Source organism: Aristolochia californica, unplaced genomic scaffold (assembly GCF_029961685.1).
Source record: "Aristolochia californica isolate CCGP_79_NKW_82.1479 unplaced genomic scaffold, dmAriCali1.0.hap1 SCAF_14, whole genome shotgun sequence".
NCBI classification, from domain to species: Eukaryota; Viridiplantae; Streptophyta; class Magnoliopsida; order Piperales; family Aristolochiaceae; genus Aristolochia; species Aristolochia californica.
In genome coordinates, this window is record NW_027181815.1 from 23,189,272 (window position 1) to 23,207,508 (window position 18,237).

General features: G+C 40.7%; 1 protein-coding gene across 2 annotated transcripts in view; it reads right to left on the minus strand.

Moving 5' to 3' along the window:
* Window positions 1-1,175: 1,175 nt before the first annotated feature.
* Window positions 1,176-18,237, minus strand: part of LOC137949681 (phosphoglucomutase, chloroplastic) — a 41,576-nt gene continuing 24,514 nt past the window's right edge. The window contains exons 17-22 of one of the 2 annotated variants that reach the window (XM_068795813.1): window positions 8,525-8,666; window positions 8,365-8,446; window positions 2,168-2,214; window positions 1,996-2,073; window positions 1,749-1,854; window positions 1,176-1,652 (exon numbers count right to left, since the gene is read on the minus strand). In XM_068795813.1, coding sequence (XP_068651914.1) covers window positions 1,585-1,652; window positions 1,749-1,854; window positions 1,996-2,073; window positions 2,168-2,214; window positions 8,365-8,446; window positions 8,525-8,666 — 523 coding nt within the window. In that variant the 3' untranslated portion in view covers window positions 1,176-1,584. The remainder of the gene's footprint in view (window positions 1,653-1,748; window positions 1,855-1,995; window positions 2,074-2,167; window positions 2,215-8,364; window positions 8,447-8,524; window positions 8,667-18,237) is intronic. The other variant, XM_068795814.1, reaches the window with a different exon arrangement.

Consider the following 18,237-nt stretch of genomic DNA (forward strand, 5'->3'; position numbering starts at 1 on the left):
AAAAGAAAAAGGAAAAAAATAAGCATAATGAAGGCGACTGCTCAACCAAACAAAGACCACCTAAACGAACATGAGAGAGAAAAACCACTAGAAACATCCATTCAATGATTCGTCCCAATATCCAGGCCAAAGAAATCGAATACCCAAGAGAGAGAAAATGCCCTAGGACAAACCATTCAACCAATAATGGTGGTGGGAAGAAATTAAATGTTTTCATAATCCTTCAAAATCTATAAATGACCTATCCATGAGATTAGCAACTCATAATAAAAAAAAATTCAAGTATTGTCTTTGGAATTTTTGGTGAGATTTCAAAGATATACAAAAAAACAAAACTTTACTTTTCATGCTCGACTACTAAATTTTTAACATTGAGAATTCGTGCATTATTAATTTAAGAACATATCATTTAATCTAGCAAAAGAACTTTTAAGTGAAATTTGCATACTATTAAAGATTTCGGTATAGTTTTCAAAGATCCAAGTGGTTACATATTCTTTATTTTTAAATCAATTTTGTAAATTTGATCTAGTGTAACTAAAATTGATTGTTCAATTTCATTTTAAGATCAAACTATTACTCATGGACTTAAAAGTGCGAAATCAATAATTAAATTGAGTTGATTTTATTTATGTCCCTTTTAAAAAACTAATCCAATCTTTGGAACTATAAATTTTGAAATCATGTTCCTAATGACTTGTTCAGTTCTATTAGATAGAATAGGCACATAGTATTCATTGCTTTTCATATTTGTATGATTAAATCTGCCCAATTGGAAAGGCTTTTGTAAAGAGTTGAATTGTAAACAAGTAATTGTTGCAAGCTTGGGTCAAGTGTTGTGTAGTCTAAACCATTCCTCGTCTCAACTTATTTGAAAAACCTATGTTAACGGTTGAAAAGTCCTATATGGGTTTAAACTATATTGATTTTAACTGGTTATTGTATTCCTTCTGGGTTGATGAGCCTTGTTTGTTGTTACAAGAGCTCCAAGTCTTCGTATAAGAAAGCTTATCCCGAAAATCCTTTATAATTTAAGTTAATGCACCTAGAAAGTTGGTCTAAGTCTGTGTAGCCTAATTAGCTACCGGAACATCCATTTATGGGTCTAGGTTTGAAGCCTTAGTGTACTATTGTAAGTCTATACAAACGTGTACATAGTAAATTGGTTGTTCTGGTCCACGTAAGTGAAATAATAAAAAATTAATGTAATCCAGCAATACCTTCTCCACCCTTTTCTTTTTCCTTTAATTCTCCTGTAAGCCCTTCCTTCTCTGTGCTAGTTCCTTCTTCAAAGCTATTCACTTATCCATTAGAAAGAAATTGACAAACCAAGGATGGATCAAGAATGTTCGGCAGCAAAATTCCGAAAAAAGCTTCAGTATATGGAGATACCAATACCGACCTCGAGCCACACTGATGGCAGGTCAATTATTATTAATTGATTTCACATGGCAGTGTCGGGTAGTCTCCTCGCAGTGAACCCGCTCACCCAGATCACGAAAGAATATGAAAACTGATTGAACGACTATAATATTTTCTTAAATTACATAAACTACCAACATGGACGAAGTGTTGTGTTAAAATCTATGTGATGACCGTAGGTTTCTCTCGACCAGTGAACTCTTTCAACTTTGAAATAGACAAAGCGATGCCTGAAACATCAAGTCGAACAAGGATTAGTTCAAGTCAGCAACCAAAATGAAGCAAAAACTTTTTGAATCGAAAGGTGAAGAAGAAAAAACCATTACCGATTAATGGTTTCAACGCATCTTGAGCATCCAATTCATGCTTGGACACATCCCCTTCATACTGTTCCACATAAATTCGAATGGTTGCACCTGCTGAACCAGTACCCTGAAGTAAAAGGAGCTCAAATACATCAGAAATGCTCACTCTACACGACTTGCAGAGTACATAGCCAGTGAAAGTGACCTCAAGTCAAATTCATTTCAAGAACTAGGTGGTGAATGAATTACGACGGGAGAGATCTTGTACCGATAAACGAAATATAATCCTAGATCCATCAGTGAAGACAAACCGGATGCCTTGCTTTGATGCTACACTTCCATCCACCTATTAAAGAGACAATACAACAAAGAAAATGACGAAGAACCTAAGGCTTAAAAATGATTGAAAGGTCCGCGTAATGGAGAAATGAAGTACCCACCGGATCAGTATATGTAAAGTCATCTGCAAACTTAAGTTCATAGCTTCCTGAAACAGCAAAGTCGTTTTCAGAATATGTACGTAGGAAAATGTAGGAGAAAATACATAATGAGATAAACGAGAACAGACAGAAAAAGAGAGAAGAACTGCCACAAGAGGTGACAGCCTTGTTAGGGGCCACAAGTCGACCCTGAACTCCTTTTATTCCTCACTTAGTCACAACATTACACTATGACAAAATTCCTTGTTTCCCTTACATTAAATAAAACCCAAGTATTAATATAATAAACGGAAGCCTGACACTATAACCAAACCAAACCATACAACCTGAATTACATCTTGGGGAAGAAGGGAGCAATTACTTAAAAGTGAGTTTACCAAACTAACCTCAAGATTTACTTTATTCACTAACACTCCCTCTAGCAGGAACACAGGTGTCAAACAACAAAACTGTTATAATAAGTGACACAAACTCATGCTTCATAAGGGCTTTAGTGACTACATCAACAAGTTCATCTACTAATCTTAGGTATGGTGTAACAATTTTACCATGCATTACTGCATCATGAATGAAATGAGAATCCACTTCAATGTGCTTGGTTCCCTCATGAAACAACAGATTGCTCACAATGATGTATGTTTTTTGTTATCATAGTCCATAACAATAGGATCATTTACTTCAAAACCAAATTCTATAAACATTGATTTCACCCCAATAAGTTCACATGTAGTGTAGGTGTTGCCCTTTGCACTACTTTGGCACTAGATTTGGCAACACAGTTTCCTTACAAGTAACTAATTTTCCTTTAAAAAATGACATAACCTCTACCCATCTTCTATCCATCTTTGGCCCAGTACAATTTGCCACAGAAAAGCCTCTAATCTCTATATGTCCAAAGTGTCTTCTACAATTATCCCTTGCCAGGCGCACCCTTTAAATACTTCAAAACTCACTAAACTGCTTCTAGACATTACTTCCTTGGAGACTACAAGAATTGTCTAATAACACTCACAACATATTAACTGTTTGGTCGTGTCACCATAGCATAAAGAAGCTTTCCAACTTATCCCCTATACTATAGTATATCCTTGAGATTGAACTCTGGTCATCGTGAAAAACTGAGTTTGGATTTAGTCATGCAACATGTCAGTATCACGTTATTATAAAAATACAATACTAGTTTTACTTCTAAAAACTTCAATCCCCAAAATGAACCTCAATTATTCCAAATCCTTGGTTTGAAAATGCCCCTTTAACTGGTTTTTAACTTCTTCAATGCCTTCCAAATCGCTATAAAAAATTAATATATCAATCATGTAAACTTCAATGATGCCTTACAATACTAGTTTAACTTCTAAAAACTTCAATTCCCAAAATGTACCTCAATTATTCCAAATCCTTGGTTTAAAAATGCCCCTTTAACTGGTTTTTAACTTCTTCAATGCCTTCCAAATCGCTATCAAAAATTAATATATCAATCATATAAACAATTAAAACCACTACTCTTGAATGTCGCTAATGTACAAACACCAAATAGTCACAAGAACTACATGAAAACCCAATTGAGGTAAACTCCTATAGAATCTCTCAAACCATGATCTTGAGTTTTGAGCTTTGTTTTGAATATAGATAGCCTTATGCAGCTTACACACCTTTTCCAGCCTCTCCTTGAGCAACATATCTAGAAGGCTACTCCATATAAACTTCCACTTTAAGATCACCGTACATGATCACATTTTTTGTGTCAAGTAAAAACAATAGTCAATTCATTATTCGCTACAGATATCAATATACAAAATGAACTGAGTTATGTGACAAGTGAAAAAGTACAAACACATCTACACCTTATGTTCATAGGTATTCTTTAGCTACCAACATGTCTTTATAGCTTTCAATTGTGCCATTAGGATTATACTTTATCTATACATCCATTGACACACAAATCTATGGTGGATCACATACTGTCCATGTTCCCCTTGATACCAAAGCTTGCATCTCATTATCCATTGCATTCTTCCACTCCACAAAACACAAGACTCCTGCACTAACTTAAGAATGGATTAAGAAGAGATGGACAATCCACAAGATTTAAAAATGGGAGAGGGAAAACAAAAGGTCATACCAAAACTTGGTATGTCATCTGTGAGATTGAACCCCTTAGGTAAATCCAAATCACTGACTAAAGAATCTTTAGACAGAAATAAGAATGGTGGAGATGGGGCAGAGGGTCATCAACAGGTAAAATCTATTGCTTTTGAAGAAGGTCCTACATTAGAGCTCCTCTTCTTTCTATGCTTACCTATAGAAAACACTTTCACAAGGAATAGATATTGCATTTGGTTCATCCCTCAACAGGAAAAAGCAAAGGCACACCATCTTCAATTTAAAATGACTTAGTAGGCAAGTAAAAAGACAAAAGGAATTGAGTTTGCTCAAAGAAGGTAAAATTAGCAGCAATGTACATTTTCTTTGTTATTAGTGTTAAATTGGGTCCAAGGCCCTATCCCAAAATGACTAGTCAACTTAGGAAACCTCTTTTCCAACTAATAAACTCAAGATCTTTGTACTTACTAATCCATGTGGGACTATTCCTTAACACTCCCCCTCACGTGTAGACCATCTTTTGTGGCTCTACAAGTGGATAATTTAGGAGTAGGCAGTTTAGGTGTAGGCCCTCTTTTGTGGCTCTACAAGTGGATAATTTTTAGGTGTAGGCCCTATGTTGTGGCTCTACAAATAGATAGTTTTTAGGTATAGGCCCACATATGAGTACCTGCTCTGATACCATGTTAAATTGAGTCCAAGGCCCTATCCCAAAATGACTAGTCAACTTAAGAAATCTCTTTCCCAACTAATAAACTCAAGATCTTTGTACTCACTAATCCATGTGGAACTATTCCTTAACAATTAGGTCATAACACTTGCATCTTTTTTTGTTGACATGGATAACCCAAGAACACATGTCATCAGTCTAGGAGATAATTTGTCGTTTAAAGCACCAAACAATAAAATAAAAATGAATAAAGCAAACAAAACCAAATACTGAAAGACTAGAGGTTGAACAAATGATTGTTGCATTGTAAGACAAAGGAAAATGCCCCCCCCCCCCCCCCCCCCAATGCAGACAAATGGAACAAATATTTGAAAAATAGGCAATAAAAACTATATCTCGCCAAAAACTTTCAAGAACATGCATTTTGTAAACTTAGAGAAAGGAAGAAATGAAGAGTAAGAAAGTACAAGAAAAGAAGAAGAGAATGGAGGAAAGAATCCGTTGAGAAGAGCAGTCATGTTAGGGTGTCTAGGTGACCCCTAACCTATTCATTAAATAACTTAAGTATCACAAGGAAAAAGTCCATAACAGCCCCACTACGGCTATATCACTTACGGCCATAAAACAACAACGAAAAAAGGCAAAAATTATATCATTGGAAACATCTAATCAGCACCTTTCTAACTAGAATCTCATGACTCAATACACCATAGTAAATTACCAAAATACCCCTGAACTTTAACACTCGTCAAGCTGGAGCATATATGTCCACCAATCCCAGCTTGGAATGAAAATCAATGAATAGACCTTCCAAGGGGCTTGGTAAACAAGTCTCCAACCTGGTCAATAGTCCTAACATACGGATTAATCGTTTTTCCACTTAATACTGCACAACGAATAAAGTGACAATCTACTTTTATATTTTTCATCCGCTCATGAAATACTAAATTGCTAGCAACAAATATTATTGTTTGGTTATCACATTTCAGTTCCATGGGACCACTCCTAGACCATATTCTTACAATGCAGATTTTACCCACTTAAGTTCATTGATAGAGTGTGCTCACTAGGCATTCAGCTTCATCACTTGATTGGGTAATCACATTTACTATTTACTCTTCCAGCTGATAAGATTGTCCCACAAACATATAATACTTTGTACCCTGTAGTAGATTTTCTATCTAACTCTGATCCCACATAATCGGCATATGAAAAACCTATAATGTTCAATTGTCCATATGGTTTCTAATACAATCCTTTTCCAAGAGCTCCTCTTTAAGTACCACAAAATTGTTTGTGCTCCCTTTAGATGTACTTTCTTGAGTGTGTCCATAAACTAACTTACAACTCCAACTGCAAATACTATATTGGGACTAATAACAATAACATAAATTAACTGTCCGACCAATCTTCTATACATAGTTCTACGCTAAGTGGTAGACTATTGTCATCATGCAAATTAGAGTTCATTTCCATGGGTGTGTCTACAGGTTTTGCACCCAAGAATCCATATTCACTCAACATATCCATCATATACTCTCTTAGATAAAATACTTAAAAGTGTACTAAGGTCCATAGTTTGAAACTGCCGCTTGAGATGATTCTTCACATCCTTGATACCTTCAATATCATCCCCAACATGCACATTGTCATCAACATACACAACTAATACAACAATACCAATTTGCCCACGCAAAATAAATAAGGAATGGTCACAATGGCTTCAAATAAACCCAAATGACATCACCACCTTACTAATTTTTTGGGGCTCAAATAAACCCAAATGGTTTCAAATACTAGTGGGCTCTATTTAAACCATATATGATTTTCTGGAGCTTGCACACTTTACCTCTCTCCCCTTGAGCAACAGAACCCGAAGGTTGCTCCATATAAACCTCTTACAAATCTCCACATAAAAGCATTTTTATATCAAGCCAATATAGAGACCAACCTTTGTTGACTGCTACTGACATCAAAATTCAAATTGTTCTAAGCCAAGTTGGGGAGAAAAGTGTCAAATACATCAACCCCATACATCTGAGTGTAACCCTTGACTACCAACCCAGCTTTATATCATTTCACAAAGCCATCAACTTCCCGTGAAGACGATCCTTGAAAATCTTCAATCCATGATGAAGGGCAGTCGCTTCAACAGTGTTGGAGTCAGCAATACCAACCGACCCCACAAAGGAAAGAATAGTCTCTTCTCTGTGATTTCTGAAAACACCACCCACACCCACCAGCCCAGGGCAACCCAAAGCACTCTCATCGATGTTCAACTTAATGCAATCACTAGGGGGAAGCTCCCACACAGCCATGGCCAGAATCTTTTAAGGACCCGCCATATGGGCTAGAAGACACCAATTCCAGCAAAGGGAAATACCAGCCTGGGGGGCAAATTCCTTGATCATACCCACGGCACAAGAGACCGTACTTTCCAGGTTGCTGAATTTGGAGTTGAATCTCCGGTTATTGCGCTCAAGCCAAAGACACCACGGGATGTGAGCAAAGCATGCAGAGAGAAGAAGCTTGCCAATTCTAGGCAGACGAATCCCCAACACCGTCTGGAAAGTGCCAAATAGGCCCTGATGGAGGCCCGTTTGAATGCCAACTATCTGGAAGATCACCATCCAAACTCGCCAACAGAAGCCGCAGTGCAGGAGAACATGCTGAACGAACTCCTCACAAACGCCACAGAGAGGGCAAGTACAGGGCAAGTACTATCAGGGGCGGTAAAGCCCCTCTTTTAGAAGTTGTCTGCAGTGAGGATTTGTTCCCTAATGGTTGTATGAAGAATTTTATCTTGCTAGGCACAGATAGTCTCCAGCCGAGAAGCAAGCATAAAGCTATATCTTCATCGTCATTCAAACCCTATCGGAAGAGAAAGATTGGAAGCTTGAAATTACCCCAACTCAACCCACTCTCCAATTTGTTCCTGCACAACATACATTTTGGATTCAAAACCAGATATCTGGTTTTCTTCTCCCCAAGATGTTGCTTGCATTTCAGACATCCGGATATCTATAACGGGGATTGGGTGTATTGGGTGGATTGGTTGCTAGCGGCCAACTTAGTACCATATCCAGTCCATTTACAGCCCGGTATACAAGTACTGTATACAAGTACATGTTAAACGCATTTATATTTGTCTCCCTAATACAAAAAAAGTTACAGACAAGAACAAAAAGAAGCTAAACATAGCTTCACATTGCACCTCATACTTTTTAATTTCATAACAACCTCTATTTGCACCATCTTTATCACATTTTCTCATACTATGTTGAAAACCAGCCACCACTGAGTCTCAATCTAGAGATCTTCTTTGCGACTTTTAAAAATAAACCACTACCAACAAACAAGTACCCCGCCTAACAGTTTCACAAGGATGCTTATGGGATGCCAAGTCCTTCAGGAGTGAACTTACCATACTTATCACCTGGCTTGCTCTTAGAAACCAACTCTCGAAGATATCCCATCATCTGATTAGCTCCCTCAGATTCACATTCCTGAGTAGAAAGTGTTAAAAATATTTCACAACAAATAAAGGACACAAAGTACACCCAAAACAATAGTCTTATCTTTACCTCATAGTCGTATCTTGAGAAGAAGTTCCTTCCAAAAGTTGCCCAATGCTCCTTGACAACATCTGCCACTGAAACCAGTCTCTCCCCAACCTTTTTATCCTTGTTTCGGTAAGCAATGATAGAAAGCCAAGCTAAGACAGCCCTTCACAAACAGAAACTAGCTCAATAGTATGAAAAGTAATATTGCATGGAAAGCCAAAAATAAAAAATAAAAATTTAGTTCCAAGTCTAGTTGCTCATGCTGGAGACATGATTTTTTTACAGGATGCAGCTCCTCTAAGACGAAGTCACATAGATATCTAATAGGCTTGATCTTATGCACAGTGTGAAGCCAAGCAGGTAACAACCACCCAAACAAAGAAGTATAACATATCACCATCTGATTTGTCAATTATGTTTTGGCATAAGAGTTAACAATCCAAAATGGAATCTCAAAAGAGTTTTTTTAATTCATTTGCGACAAGTTTAGAGTCCATGTAGACCATTTACCCAACACAATCAATCAATTATTTTTTGGATGGCAATGATTTTTTTCAAAAGAGTCAAACTCTCACTTTTAACTAGCTTGGTAATTAGGCCTGTTGGATAGTGGTTGTCTCAAGATCCTCATTCTATCTGGTTTTAATGATAACAAACAAGTGAATTAACTGTGTGCGTGAGATAAATGGTGAACAGATTTCAAAACAATATATGGCCTTAGAAGCACAAGTTATTCGAACAAAGATATTCATTTGAATAAAAAGTGTCAAATGAAGGCACTGAGATAGTTTCAAACAAACAGTGTTGATCGAACAAGAAATAACTAATGAGACTACGTAAAGGAAGTTTTCTGAACAAAATCAGTTATTTGAACAAGATTGGGCTTCAGTAACCTTCTGAAGAAATGTTGACCAAACAAGCCATGTTGATAGATCGAAGAATCAGCAAAATAAAGATATTGTAATAAGTTGATCAAACAAGACATGTTGACGGATCAAGTCGAATCCAGCACATGCTAAGGAGAACTTATGAGCTTCGATCCAAACTCTATAGATCTCCAAATTTTGCAAGTGACTTACCATGTGATCAACAGCTCAAGGAGAAAATTTTAAGTATTTTTTCATAATTGTTTAGCATGGTTTTCATCAGTTTTTTTTTCTAGAGGACCAAATGCCCCTTTCATGCTCAAAGGACTAGTTTTTAAAATATCGGAACTTCGTTTTAATGTGATTTTCCACCTCATTTCACTTGAGAAACTTGGCAACAAGAAGGAGAGCTGCTCCTAGGAACTCTTACACTTCCAAACCATTTGTGAAGGTCATATTATCAACTTATGGGGGATCAAATGAGCTTGCATTTTTCAAATACTTGAACATCATAGCTTGATTTCATGCTAAATTGTCAAATGAATACATACTGTCAAACGCCTAGCCAATACAACTCAACAGACCGGTCTGGTAACTGTAACATAAATCAGTTTACCTACTAATCGTCGGTATTGAGTTGTATCCTTGAGTGTAGGACCCTGGGTGTCATGTAGATTATGATTAACTTCCATGGGGGTGTCTATAGGTTTAGCACCTAATAAACCATACTCCTGTAACATAGCCAATATATATTTTCTCTAAGAAAGAACAATACCTCGCTTGCTACGAGCGACTTCAATGCCAAGAAAGTACTTGAGAGAGCCCAAATCCTTTGTCTGAAAATGTGTGGCCAAATATTGTTCAACTTCTGTAATACCATCAAGATCATCACCAAATAACACAATGTCATCCACATAGACCCACAAAAGAGGGCCTACACCTAAAACTATCCACTTGTAGAGCCACAAAAGACAGCTTACACCTAAACTGCCTACTCTTAAATTATCCACTTGTAGAGCCACAAAAGATGGTCTACACGTGAGGGAGAATGTTAAGGAATAGTCCCACATGGATTAGTGAGTACAAAGATCTTGATTTTATTAGTTGGGAAAGAGGTTTCCTAAGGTGGTTAGTCATTTTGGGATAGGCCTTGGACCCAACTTAACACATACATTGTAGCAAGTTCTTTTGAGTCTAGATTTTCAAATCAAACATCTGGTTGAGCTATATTTTAAAAACTAAGTACCTTTAAGAAATTGTTTTTTAAACCAGTGATTGTACTTAGTTTAGATTCACGCTGAACTATTCAGGAGTTGTCATTTAGTTTTGAATAACTCTATATTGTTCAGCATCCTCTTTACGCTGAAAATTTCATATCTACCCAGTTGTTTGAGCTCCACTTGAAGGTCTTGTTTTCTATGAAAAAGTAAAATAGAGAGGAAGAGAGAAGAGAGAGAAAGTTCACAAGAGAGAGAAGAGTACGACCGAACACGATAATCATCAAAGGTCAGAAGTCGACCTTCCTTGAATACCCACTTAAGTGAAATTGTTAGGTTCCCTTGCCATGGATCTTGTCACTCGGTGTTCCCCTTGAGGTTCCAGTTTGTAAGATGGAGAATGACATGAAGAAGGCCCTCAATGAAGTCCATAGAGATCTCTGCCCAAACTTGAGTAGGCAAGTGAAGGGGCTGCAGCAAACCCGGTGGTTGGAGAGTCTCAGTTTTGTTGCGCTGACAGTCTTGGCATGCTGAGACGTAGTCAGCCACCATGCTCTTCATACCCTTCCAGTAAAAGTCACGGCTCAAGCGGAAATAAGTGCGTTGCTGACCTTCATGAGTACCATCGTGATAGGTGGACAGAATGGTGGACAGTAAGGGCGAGGTGGCAGCCAAATAGATGCGTTGCTTGTACAGGAGAAGGCCGTTCTGGATGGTCCAGCTGCTGTCCGAGGGCTGCTGTTCAGTGCGCTGGAAGAGGGTGAGGAGGTCTGGGGTCTGCGGAATCTCATCTCGAATATGATCGAACAGTAAGAACCGAGGTTGATTGATGGCCAAGTGTTGGGGCTCTGGCTCCTCACGGCGGGACAATGCATCGGCTCCTTTGTTGAGGCGGCCGGGTTTGAACTCCACCTGAAAGTCGAAGCCCTTCAATTTACTAAGCCAGTGTTGTTGGGGGCACATGGTAAGACACTGCTTCAGATGGTACTTCAGGCTGCAGTGGTTGGTACGGATGAGGAAGGGGCGACCCCAGAGATATGGCTTCCAATGCTGAATGGCTTTGGCTAAACCAATAAGTTCACGCTCATAGGCCGCGAGTTTGTGATGATGAATGGCTAAGTGTCTGCTGAAATACACAATGGGATGCCCCTGCTGCTATAGAACGGCCCCGATGCCGCCCCCGGATGCGTCGCATTCAATAACAAAGAGATCCTCAAAGTTCGGAAGTTGAAGCACGGAGTGGATGCTAACACCAGGTTGAGTTGATCAAAGGAGGCTGCTGCCTCGGACCATGCGAATGCTTGACGTTTCAGTAAGCTGGTCAGTGGTGCGGCGAGCTGGCCATAATCTAGGATGAACTTGTGGTAGTACCCCGATAAGCCCAAGAAGCCTTTTAATGCTGTTCCTGAATGTGGAGTAGGCCAGTCCACAATGGCTTGGATCTTGGAACTATCCACCTCGACGGCGGCGACAGAAATGACATGGCCCAAATAAGCTACCTCTGAAGCACCAAACGAGCATTTGGAGTGCTTGAGGAATAGTTGGTGTGCACGTAAGAGTTGAAACACCGTACACAAGTGCTAAAGGTGGCTCTCCCAAGTGTGGTTGTAGATCAAAATATCGTCAAAGAAAACAAGGACATATTTCTGTAAAAGGGCCGAAATACCTCGTTCATGAGGGCCTGGAAGGTGGAGGGGGCGTTGGAGAGCCCAAATGGCATGACCAGAAACTCGAAGTGGCCATGGTGAGTACGGAAGGCCGTCTTCTCCACGTCGGGCGGGTAGACTCGGATCTGATGGTACCCGGAACGTAAATCCAGCTTTGTAAAGTTGGCACCATGGAGTTCATCCAAGAGCTCATCTACCACGGGTATCGGAAATTTGTCCTTGACAGTGTGCGCGTTCAGCTCTCTATAGTCGACACAGAAGCGCCAAGTCTGATCTTTCTTGAGCACTAGCAGCACCGGAGAAGCAAAAGGAGACCTGCTGGATTGAATCAGGCCTTGTTCAAGCATCTGCTGGCATTGCTTCTCAATTTCATCCTTCTGGACGTGTGGGTAATGGTAGGGCCGGACAATGATTGGCTTTGTGCCCAATTTCAGCCGGATGCGGTGGTCACAGGTCCGGATGGGAGGAAGTGACTGAGGCTCTCTAAACAAGTCCCCAAATTTAGAGATAAGGGACTGCAAGTTGCTGCTGTCCGAGGTGGGAACCTATAAATTCTGGAGTGTGCAGCAAGAGGGGGCATGAGTGCCATGAAGAGTAAGGTCTTGCTGGCCGGAGGTGAAGGTCATGGTGAGGGATGTGAAATCCCAAAGGATAGGACCCAGCTGTTGAAGCCACTTGATACCCAAAACTAAGTCAAACCCAGCGAGAGGAATGACGAAGAAATCGGCCTCGAATGGATGGCCCTCAATATCAAACCGGACTGCTGAACATACTCCAAGACTGGAAAGTTTCGCCCCATTGGCCACTGAAACTGAGAGGCCAGAGTTGTGTTGCACGGGTAAGCCCAGCTACTGTGCGGCAGTCTGGCTGAGAAAGTTATGGGTGCTGCCCGAATCAACCAAGGCAACGAGCATGAGATTGTGGATGACGGCATGGACCTGCATGGTGTTGCTGCTGTGCAGACCGGTCATGGCGTGGAGGGAAATGGCAGGTTCCTCCACTGCTGGCTCGTCTTCGGGGTCGGAAAGGTCACCCTCTGCCGGATCGCCCCCGTCAAGATAAAATAGCCTTTGGCATTGATGGCCGGGACAATATTTTTCATCACAATTGAAACAGAGGCCTTGAGCGCGCCGCTGTTCCTGGTTGGTTTTAGAGAGGCGTTTGATGAATTGGGGATGTGGGGTGGTGGTTGGGGGCTGTAAGGGAGGAGTGGGATTGGGGTTTAGGAGCAGGAAATTGGGGGGAGCAGGGGGAGGTGCTGGAGTGGGACGTCCTGGCCAGGGGGGTCTTCTGCCAAGGGAGTCTCTCAGGATGCGCTGTTTGGCATCCAATGATCGGGCCAAATTCATGGCATGGTCGAGTGTGGTTGGGGCCAGTAATGCAACCTCAATGCGGAGTACCTCAACCAGGCCTGCTGTGAACAAGGGGACATACTGGTTGGGATGCACCAAGTGAGTGGCACGTGCCAGCTTTTCTTAGAAGGATTTCTGTTAGTGTGCTAGCAAGCCAGATTGTTTGAGGTTGACTAAGTCGCCACGAGGGCAGTGGCGGGCAGGGGGTCCGAACCATAACATGCAAGAGGCTCTGAAAATCTCCCAATCATACAGAGGATTCTCATATCGGAACTGATGATACCACGGGAGCGCTTCATCAAACATGTGGTAGGCAGCAAGTGGAACTCTGTCCTCGGGCGGAGTTTGTTGGTGCCAAAAGAATTGGTCGCACTTATGCAACCAAATGAGAGGGTCTGAAGATCCATCAAACTTTGGAAAGTCCAATTTGGCGTACCTTGGCACTGAGGAAGGGGCTGGTCCTTGGGCGCCCATGGCTGTAGGGTGTGGGGGACGAAATTGGGGTGGAGGTGGAGGGAAATGGAAGTGTGGTTGGGCAGGGGGAGAGGAAGAGATTCCTTGCTGGGTGGGAGGACGTGGGTAAACTTCATCTATTCGGGCCATCAATTGGTGGATAGAGAGAGTGTACTGCTGTTGTTGCTGCTGGGTAGAGTCTTGAAGAGCTAGAAGTTGCTGTTGGAATGAGTCAAGCTGGACCTGTGTGCTTACACATTGTGCCTCCAGCAAATTTCGGATGTCATCAGAGGAAGAGGAATCGCCAACAGTGGTCCGCTTTGATACCACGATGTTAGGTTCCCTTGCCATGGATCTTGTCACTCGGCGTTCCCCTTGAGGTTCCAGTTTGTAAGATGGAGAATGACGTGAAGAAGCTTCCTTGGCATCACTGATTTGTTGAAGAGCTCAGAAGTAGATGGAGTGATGAGTGCGTGAGGGAAGAGGAGCTCAGTGAGAGCGTTAATCTATCTTGGCTACTGTAACTAACTTAGGAAAATGCTTGCTTTCATTTCAATATTGTCCTCCTTATAAACCAAGGAAGGGACGCTGGCCACACTTAGACCAGATTACAAAATTACCCTTCACTAAGGGATGCTGGCCAATAACACTTCACTTCACCAAGGCATGCTGGCCAATAACACTTCACACCCAGATTACAAGGGTTCCCCATGATTAATTACAACAGTACCTCTCATGACTTAACCTGAATCTAACAACAATTACGTCCTATGCCTGGCAGATTCTTGATGCTATGGAGTCCATAACAGAAATAGAGTCAAAAGTACATAAATCCCGCCCTAAACTTAAAGCACTATTAACTCCCTAAATACATCTCAAAATTAAGTGAAAATTGAACCGCATAACTGTTATATACAGACAAGCTTACTGCTAATCTAGAGGGTCTATCTCTCCATCTGATTTACTTCTGAGAAGTCAACTAAATTCAGAATTTTCAAATTTGCTTCGCTGTGAAACTGTCTGCTGGAAATAGCAGACTAGATTTCGCTAGATGGCTGAGGGGGATGGAAATACGAAGTTTTTCCATGCTATTGCCTCAGCCAGGAGGAGGGTTAACCGTATCACTTCTCTCTGTCATGGAGACCAAGCGATCACAGATAGCCCCTCCATCTGTAATATTCTTGAGAAGTTTTTCTCAGAGATGTATTCCGAAGAGCGTTTTAATCGGTCAAAGCTTCCACAAGTCGACTACCTACGAGTCTCTTCCTTAGAGGCGTCTGATATGGAAAGGCCTTTCAGCACAGAAGAAATCGACTTGCAGCCTGTGGGCTCCCGAAGGATAAAGCTCTTGGGCCTGATGGTTTTAATTGTGAGTTTTACCACAAATTTTGGGATACCATCAAATCAGATGTATATGAGTTTGTCCAAAATTTCCACCAAGTCGGTACCATCCATAAAGCCGTAGGGGCTTCTTTGATTGCTCTAATTCCAAAAAAATCCTCCTCTTCCCTTCCCCAAGACTTTAGACCAATAAGTCTCACCACGAGTTACTATAAAACCATAGCCCATCTGCTAGCAAACCGTCTTAGGATCCACCTCTCCAAAATCATAAGTTCTTGCCAAAGTGTTTTTATCCATGATAGGAATATTTTGGACTCCTCCATGGCTGCTCATGAACTCCTAGACTCCTTCAAGAAACCAAATCGGCCCAGATTCGTCCTTAAAATTGACTTTGAAAAGGCTTTTGACCAAGCAAATTGGAAATTAATTGATTACCTCTTCGATCGAATGGGTTTTGGGACTCGGTGGAAATTTTGGATGAGATGTTGCATCTCTACTGTACCATATTCTGTCCTAGTAAATGGAAAGCCCTACGGATACTTCAAAGCTACAAGAGGCATCAGACAAGGTGACCCTCTGTCCCCTTTCCTCTTCACTCTCATTTGGGAACAGTTTGCATCTATGGTCCGGTTTGCTAAAAGTACAGGTTGGCTTAATCCTGTCTCTGACGACCGAAACCAAGATATTCCGCTCTTGCAGTATGTTGATGATACTATTATCTTCGGAGAAGGTACATTGAGTCAGATTTCCCACATGAAAGCTCTGCTCAACCTTATTGAGTTGTCTTCCGGACAAAAGCTAAGCTAGGCTAAATCATCTATTTTTGGCTTCAATATTGATCCTTCGGTTCTAAATGCTATGGCTGAATACTTGGGTTGTAAAGTTGTTTCCCCTCCGAGCACATATTTGGGTCTTCCTCTATCCCCTGTTTTACCTTCAAAATTTGTTTGGCACCCAGTCATTGAGCGTCTTGAAGGCAGACTTACTTCCTGGAGAGGAAAATTTTTGTCCAAAGCTGGTAAGCTTCTTATAAAGTCTTGTCTCCATGGTATCCCGTCTTATTTTCTGTCTTTGTACCGATGCCCTGCTTCTGTCAAAAATAAAATTGAGTTCCTAAAAAGGAGATTTTTATGGGGTGGCAAAATGGGGTAAGAAAATATAGCCTAGTGAAATGGGTTGATGTTTGTAAACTTTTGTTTTGGGTGATCTTGGGATTCGGGACACTACAAAAACAAATTTTGCCTTGCTTATGAAATGGATCTGGAAATTTAATATGTACCCGTCCTTGATTTGGCGAGACATTGTGGCGGCCAAAGCAGAAAAATTTTCTGGCTGGTGGACAGAAGGTGGAAAGTATTATAAATTATCTTCTGTATAAAAAAGATAGCACATTTGTTGCCTGTTTTCAAAAATGTCGTCAAGTGTTACAATGGTTCAGGCAATCAGACAAAATTTTGGACAAACTGGTGGGTGGGCCCAAGTAGCTTCAATACCAGCCACGGTCAAATTTGCTCTCTTGCTAGAAACAAAGAGGCGACCATATCTGCGGTCGGGCTGAATTCTGGTGAGTGGAACTTAAACCTTCGTAGAACGTTGACGGATGACGAAGCCCTTGAAGTTGCTGATCTCATCACGAGTTTATTGACGGTACGTGTCAGAAATGTTCCAGACACTTATCTGGACTACATGTCCGCAAGGTGCGTTTTCTACTTCAACTGCCTACAACTCCCTACTCCCTCCCCCCTCTATTCAATCCAGCCATCCATCTACCATCGCGTGGTCCTTACTCGTGCCTCTGAGAGCAAAGTTCTTCATTTGGACAGCATTTCAAAACAAAATCCTGACTTCTGATTCGTTAATTCGTCAGGGAACGCATGTTCTGGACCCTCTATGCCCGTTTTGCCGAACCACTCCTGAAATTGCAGACCATAGTTTGTTGCATTACTATTATGCTCATTTTGTTTAAACCGGACTCATCAACAAAATTGGTCTGCAATATTGTCCCTCTCAAAATCTCACATCTACTATACTCACGGTCACAAACGCTCACCTCCCAAAACTTGAAAAATTATTAATCTCATGCTGCATTGGTCACATCGTTTGGGCTCTATGGAAAGAAAGAAATAATAGGAAATTCAATAGAAAATCTCTTTCAAACAATATTTTAAGCAATAGAATTCTTGGGTTGGTTACCTCCTAGATTCTCATGCGGAAAGAATTTAAAAATCTCAAAGGAGCAAACTTACGTGGAAACTGACAACTTATAGTGGAAATGTCTCACCTTCCTCGCCTTCCGGCCATGAAAACTTGGTCTCCTCCTCCGTTGGGCCATTTCAAATTAAATTTCGATAGAAGCGCTTTGGGTTGTCCTGGGCCTACTAGATGTGGTGGGGTCATCCATGACGATAAAGGAAACCTTCTCCTTTCATTTTCCAGACCAATTGGTGAATCGGACTCAAAAACTGCCGAGTTATCTAGTTTATATAATGGATTAAATATTTTTCATCAACAGATGGTAGGTCCTGTTTGAGTCGAAGGTGATTCAAAAGTTGTCATCAATTGGTGCAAGAAGTCTTCTAAACCTCCTTGGCGGCACTAGGATCTTTTTGAGGATATCTGTAATTTAATTTCTCAACTGCAATGTAGATGGAATTATATTCCTAGATCTGTTAATCACTTAACGGATAATCAGGCTAAATTAGAAGTTTTCCTTCAACATCTTGTTGTGGAGGAAGGCCTTGTACAGTAAGGTATGTATTTGTACTTTTTCTAGTAATACATTCACACCTTTCTCTCAAAAAAAAAAAAAGTAAGATGAATACAATTTACTTAAATACA